The sequence below is a fragment of the Eimeria acervulina genome, genomic scaffold, assembly GCF_000499425.1.
Source record: "Eimeria acervulina Houghton genomic scaffold, Eah_scaff1543, whole genome shotgun sequence".
Classification (NCBI taxonomy): domain Eukaryota; phylum Apicomplexa; class Conoidasida; order Eucoccidiorida; family Eimeriidae; genus Eimeria; species Eimeria acervulina.
In genome coordinates, this window is record NW_013549114.1 from 1 (window position 1) to 6,770 (window position 6,770).

General features: G+C 49.8%; 1 protein-coding gene across 1 annotated transcript; it reads right to left on the reverse strand.

Moving 5' to 3' along the window:
* Positions 1 to 4,800: 4,800 nt before the first annotated feature.
* On the reverse strand, positions 4,801 to 6,329 carry EAH_00060880 (U1 like C2H2 zinc finger, related, related; the record flags this gene model as incomplete). Its single annotated transcript, XM_013393405.1, has 3 exons — positions 4,801 to 5,222; positions 5,388 to 5,476; positions 6,262 to 6,329. 3 exons carry the CDS (start codon positions 6,327 to 6,329, stop codon positions 4,801 to 4,803), a joined length of 579 nt encoding a protein of 192 aa, XP_013248859.1.
* Positions 6,330 to 6,770: the final 441 nt, after the last annotated feature.

The following is a 6,770-nucleotide window of genomic DNA, read 5'->3' on the forward strand; positions in this document are numbered from 1 at the left end:
TTCGTACGAGGTAGACCCCCAAGAGGATTTGAGCAATGCATAAATGATAGGAAATATAAGGATGCATTAGTGGGTTTTCGTGAGTAACTCGCGTCTCGTTGTGTGTGGACAGAAGCGAAGCTTCTGTTAGCTATCGTTTGATTAAAAGGACATGTTCGGAGCATTTTTTTCATGGTTCTCCTACCGATATTTATCATAGGTTCGCCTTGAGCTGCGGTTGCAGCCACAAAAAACTCTCCCTTGCTGCCTGCAGTAACACTGTAGACAACTGCTGTACTTCAGCTCTAGTGCAGGTTGCCTACTAAGGCCAAGTAGGCATTCATGTACCTGCTTGTCAGCTCTAGTGCAAGTTGCCTACTAAGGCCAAGTAGGCATTCATGTACCTGCTTGCAAGTTGCCTACTAAGGCCAAGTAGGCATTCATGTACCTGCTTGTGACAGAATACACTGCAAGTGTAGGTGCGTAGCCTGGCGCGGCGCACCACAACTAGGGGCGATTCTGGGAAAATTTTTCCAGCATTACATTGAGTACACATTCATTGAATTAACATGTATGAACCCTGACATACATATCATCCCCCAAAATCAAGTATAAACTAGGGGCAAAGGTAGCGCCCAAGCAACGGCGGGCTCGGCAGCAATGGGTTTAGCAGCGGCCTGCGTAGCAGGCACTGCAGCAGCAGATACAACAGGCGCAGAAGCAGCAGGCGCAGCAGGCACAACTTCGACAGACGCAGCTACTGTAGGCGCAATATCGGCAAACGCAGCAACAGCAGATGCGACAGTGGACGCAGCCACAGCATATGCAACAGCAAGAAGCGTAGCAACGGCAGGTGCTTTTTCAACTGCCGCAGCATCAGCAGGCGCTGCAGCACGACGCACAGCTACAGCTGACGCAGCAAAAAGAAGGACAGAAGCTGGAAGCGTAGCAGCAGCAGACACAACAGAAAAGTGGAGCAGCAGCAGCAAGTGCAGCGAGAGCAGATGCAGAAGCGGGTGTCAGTGTTCACTTCAACAAAACAAGGTTACAACTATAATGAGCTATTTTTCCTCACGGGACGATACCCTGTCAAACTTGCGCTCATTGGAGAATTTCTCACTGCAGCGTCCCGTATGTATTTGGGCTATTTTTGAATTGCAGTTTGGCGGGCCCCTGCAGGGCACCTACTGACTGACCTCCGCCTTCGTAAGCTATTATCCTACTAACTAGGCAAACAGAAAATTCATCTCAATGAATTTTCCAACGTGTTCGATAATATTTTTGGATGTATTGAACATGTTGAAGTGAGGAAAACTAATGATAATTCTTTCAAATCAAAAATATGTTTCAGTCTAAAGGAATAGTTAACGATGAACCCATCAGTACAACAAATTATGGAAAACGTTTTAGTGTTCAAGCCTACACCCGATATGGACCGAGCTATTCCGCGGCGTTCTGATCCCGGCTCACGTGTCGCTTTTTCGGGCGAGCAGGCCAAGCCTTCCCACCTATTTTAGCTTCAGGGTGCGACGAGCCGAGATTCAAGTGCCAACCTTTACAGTCAATGCGAACTTTTCAGGGAGATCAACGCGTTATCCCTAGATTAACTTTCATTCTCGGAGCAACAGTTAGGATTGTTCAAAGATCTCCGATCCTGGATGACCTGCAGTAGTAGTTAATACTTGCGAAACAACACCAAAAGCAGCACACGACAACCGCCCTGAGCCTTTGAAGTAGGACGGCGCTCGTGAAGGCGTATGAGATGCCTGAAGCAGCAACTACACAGTGAACAGAGTCGGGACTCGCAGCGTGACCTCAAGCCAGTCGGCCCCCAGCTAGTTCTCGCCCGTTAGGTTGGCTTCTCCCCTCCCTTTGTTTTTGTCCGTCGCCGTGCTTATTCCTGTCTATGCCGTTACTCTGCCTTTACCCGTAGCTTTAGGCCTTCTACATATTCTGTCTTTTTTTCTTTGTCTCTATTCGTGTCCAGTTGTGTTTCCATTCTCGCCCGTCTCAGTTCAATCGCATCTGCTTCTCTCCAGTTTCTGCCATTCACTCTCCCCCCACGTCACTCTGTGTCCGTTAATTGTTGCACTTCTACCTGCCGTATTTCTCCAGTGTCGCTTGGCTCACTTCAGTTCTGTTAACTCACGGGGCGCGCAGGTGGAGGACCCGGAGCACCCAGTTGAAGGCCACTAGGTGACTGACCCCCAGTATAGGGCCCCTCACGTGAAGAATGCCGCGATAGTTATTCTTTGGGGGACGATGGAAATGCTCACGGTATTATCAGCCTTGTGCTAGATTAGGAAGCCTGTCAGACGGGCATCAGTAGCAACAGCAACGCGGTGTTCCGTGCATCCGTGAGGGAGCTGCTGTTTCTGCTACTGCTGATAGTGGTGGCCTGTGCTGTTGCCGCTGCTGCAAGACTCTAGCAGCAGCGGCAGTACTCCCTGCAGCAGAAGTTGTATAAATAGTAGCGGCTACAGAAGAAATGGGAGTGTTCCGGAAACTGTTGCTGCAGCTCGTTATAGCTGGGGCCCCCATGGGGACCGTTTTGTTGGAGTGCGCAGAAACATCAACAGCAGCAACAGAAGCAGCGGCAGGTGGTAGCGGACGCCGCTTTAGTTGCTCACGGGGCTGTCTTGTTACAGCTTCTCTGTCTGTTGAAGAACACCAGCACTGGCCATGAATTCCTCAAAAGGAAGACAAGTCCCTTCAAGCCGCTGAGACAGGAAACTACTGCCTGCTATCGCAGCACCAGCAGATGTATCTTGCTGCTGCAGCCGCATCTGCTGAAGCCGATGCTTCTTATGCTTCCAATGGCGCTGCTACCAAGCAGTGTGTACTGCAGCGGCTATGGATACCATTGCTAACAGGACTAACAGGGGCATCGACAAAAGCAGCAACAAACGGTGCAGCAACAGTAGCGAAACCAGGCAGCAGAATTGTGTGTCCGCAATAAAGTGAGGCGGAAGAGCCCTCTTTGGCCCTCCCCTTATTGCTGAGACAGACACACCTGCTGTGAGGAAGCGATACGTTGGCCGTGCTGCAACCACAGGAGGCGAGCTTAGCAGCTGCTGCAGATGCTGACGGAGTGCACCAGCACCAGCAGCAGCGGCAGCAGCAGCAAGCACTGCTGAAAAGAGGCCACGAGGACAATTAGTGCCTGTAAGGGCGTGCCTTCCGCTGAGCGTCAGGATGTCGGTTCCGCTACTGGCGCAGCTCCTGTTACTGCTGCTGTTGCTGCTTCTGCGCAGCAGAAACAGTTGCCCATGGCAGTCGAGCCGAGGGCAAAGAAGCCCGTGCTGCTTCAAATGGTTGTCGACGCCCTGTCACGCATCCCCTTGCTGTTTCACCTGCCCCTCATGCTATCCCCTGCTGTAAATTCTCTCCGTAAGGTTTGTCTTCATCCACTGCTGCGGCTACTGTTCGCATTAGCAGCCGCTTCCTCAGATGCATCGCAGCTGCGGAAGCTTTGCTTCAAGTCTTGCTTCTTGCATTCAATGCTTATGCGTCTATTTATTCCTTTTGCTGTTTCTCTGCTGCTCTTTGTGCCTCCGTCCTTGGTGGATTTGCATTTTCAGCCATTTCTCTTCGAGGTGTTGCTGCCTTCTTCTCAGCAGCAGTGGTATTCGTCAAAGAACTCAGATGCGTTCCATGGTGAATCTCAACCCCTAAACTCAACCCCTGGGCCCTTGACCTTATGCCCTAACCCCCAAACCCTAAACCCTAAACCACAAAGCGAAACAGCCACTCCACGATGACACACGTTGTGCCCTCTGAAGTTACTGCTGTCCCAGCTAAAACGCTTAGGAGTTTTTCGTCTCCCTGCCGGTGGCCTATCGTTGATGCATATCGAACACTGAACAGAAAAACGGCTGAATCAATGTCTGGTGGATCTTCATTTGAGATATTCAAAGCATTCGCCTTTCGACAAAACAACGGTCTCCCTCAGACCCCCAAAAATCGTGGGGAAGGGCTAAGCGCTCCCTTCTGCTGCCTCTAGCTGTCTCGCGGTCACATGAACTGCAGCAGATATCGTCGTCCCCAGGGCCCTTAGGAGCTGCAACTGAGCGAGAGGGCATATGTCAATGGTTCTGCATCACCTGCTCTCCCCACCTGTCTCTAGCGGCCCTAAGCTCAGCTGCGCAAGGTCGTCGGGCTGTTGACAGGAGGGGGGAGGGCGGGGAAGAGGTCTTTCCGGAGTTGCAGCATTTCTTGCTGTAATTCGTGGTGCAGCAAGGCAGCCCGATGCACAAGCCTCCCTAAGTCCTCTTGTCGAACTGTTTTGCCAATGTCTTCCTCAGACACTTCCATATCCTCCCGAAGACAACAAAACAAAAGCAAACGAAGATGCATGCCCTCCGCTCCGAAAGGTGCTGCTGCTGCAAGAGACCTAATTAAACACAGCCCCAGTGCAACTTCTTAAGTGTGGACGGTAGCAAATGAGCTGTCTCTACGCTATATATATATATATAATATGAAAGCTTCATGGCGCACACCAGCTCTGCTGAACTGGGCTCCAGCCCCTGCCAACGCACGCCGCCTTGTGACTCATATCCAGCAGAAAGCGGCCCTCACTGCCCGCCGTAGGGCGTCACCCCGACTCGGATTTGACAAGGGCTTAGCGCTGATGCTTCAGGAGTTGGTGGCTGTGGGCCACACTTTAGTGGGTAGCTGCGGCCGCAACGTCAGCGTACGCCTGCTGCAGCTGCTGCAGCGGCCGCAGCTGCTACAGCTGCTGCAGCTGCTGCCGCATTCATAAGTTGAGTTGGCTTTGAGAAAGTCAGCAGTCACTGAAGGGAGTCGGCAGCCCCATGGCTGCTAGGGCAGCGGCGTTAGGATTCGCTTCCAACCCTGTTTTTGCCGGTGTTGCTGCTTTGCTGTTGGCGTGGTCCCGCCTGCAGCAGCAAAAGCAGCAGCTCTCTTCTTTTCCTTCTTAAGCCTCTTCTTTAGCGCTGGCTTCCTCTGGAGTTCTTCTAGGCGTCGCTGAACCCTTTCAAATTCATCGTCTGCCTCCGCAGCTCCCCCTTCAGCTCCTGCGCCGCCCGCAAGGACCCCGAATCCCCCTGACGTTCCCTGAGCGCCTCCTCCCTGCTGCTGCTGCTGCTGCTGCTGTTGGGCACGCGCATCCGCTTTTGTCTTTGGGTTTGGGGGCTCCAACCCAGTCCCCGCCGCCTGCCTCGGTGCCTGCAGCTTGGCCTTAACCCGAGCCAAGGGCACCCGCTCCACGCAAATACTCATTCCTGTGTACATACACCAGCGACGCAACAGCAGAGAGCAGCGGCACCAATACGTGCTGCACCAACAGATAGTAGACATAAAAAAGAAGCTCCCTGAAGGCACAAATGAGCTGCACATACACCTGGGGACAGCCCGGCATGCAGACAACAGCAGAAAAGAATACCCACCAAGAAGCTGGTTGTGATTGCGGCCGTTAATATGATCCAAATAGGCTTGTGAGTCCTTGCACAAGCACTCGCAAATGCCGCACCAGAGCCTGCAAACAGCGCCAACACAATAATGCCGTGGATGCTGCAGCTGCTACTATTCCTGCTGCTGCGCTTCCTGTTGCCCGAGCTGCAGCGGCAGCAGCTGTTGTTCCGGTTGCTGCTGCTGCTGCTCGTTCGTTTGGAAATGCGGAGATACAAAATGTGCAGTCACTTCAATACACAACACAGCAGCAGCAGCAGCAGCATGGTCATCAACGGCAGCAGTAGCAGCAACAGCAACGAGACCGCTTGCAACAGTACGAAGAGTGCTTTACCACCTTAAATATGTATAAATAATAGCTGCGCGTCAACGCATTTCGAGAAGAACCAGCAAGCTCCAATCTTTTTACCAAGTATTTTCTCAAAATCTTCTAATATAAAAAACATATAGACGCTAACTTCCCGGCTAAGCTTCCCTTAGTTTTTCTAAGAAACACACTTTTCTTCTCGCCAGTTTGTGGCTGATACTTAGCATTTGGTAGTGGAACGCTCGAAATAAAAAATGGCACCTGGAAGGCGGAAGCGTTACTAAGCGCCAGGTAGTCCTGGAAACTGAATCCATGCGTGTTAAGCACCGATGGTAAAGGATTTAATTATCTAATCTTATTCCTATTAGCCCAATCATTCTTTGGTCTGATTGAATGATCTCACCCAGATAATAGAATACCTGTAAATAGATTTGTAACACCCATTAAAGACATTAATTTATAAATTATATTTGTTTTTCCAGTTCCAGTGTCGCCTAATAATATAATATTTCTCATGTCTTCTAGTGCTTTGAGATTTGACTCACTTTTTACAGAATGTTAACATCAAATTGGAGAAGATCAGTAGTTGCCCTAGGAAGGGGGCCAGCCACATTGGGATTGAAACACAGCCCAAACTCTTACGGGAGGCTGCAGTGGGGAATCTCCCCACTGCAGCCTCCCGTTTGCGCTCAATGAGCGCAAGCTTGACAGACGGTTAACCTTTCCTTTTCCTTACGTACTCTAGCCGTAGAAATACCTCTATTTAAAACAAGACTCATTTTTTGTTCAGCCACTGGTTCACCATCAACTACCTTGTTTTTAAATTTAAATTTTTTTAAAAATATAATTTTGTAATATTAAAACATCCTCTAAAATTAGGCAAAACAAAAAATATAATAATAAATGATTTTTTTAATAAAACATTTTCTAGAAAAAATAGTTAATGAGAGTTATTTATTAGTATAATAACAATTGTTTATAATTAAGAACCCGAACCCGGATGAATTAATCTTGTCCAGAATGAAATATAGATAGAAAATAATTCTGATTAGTA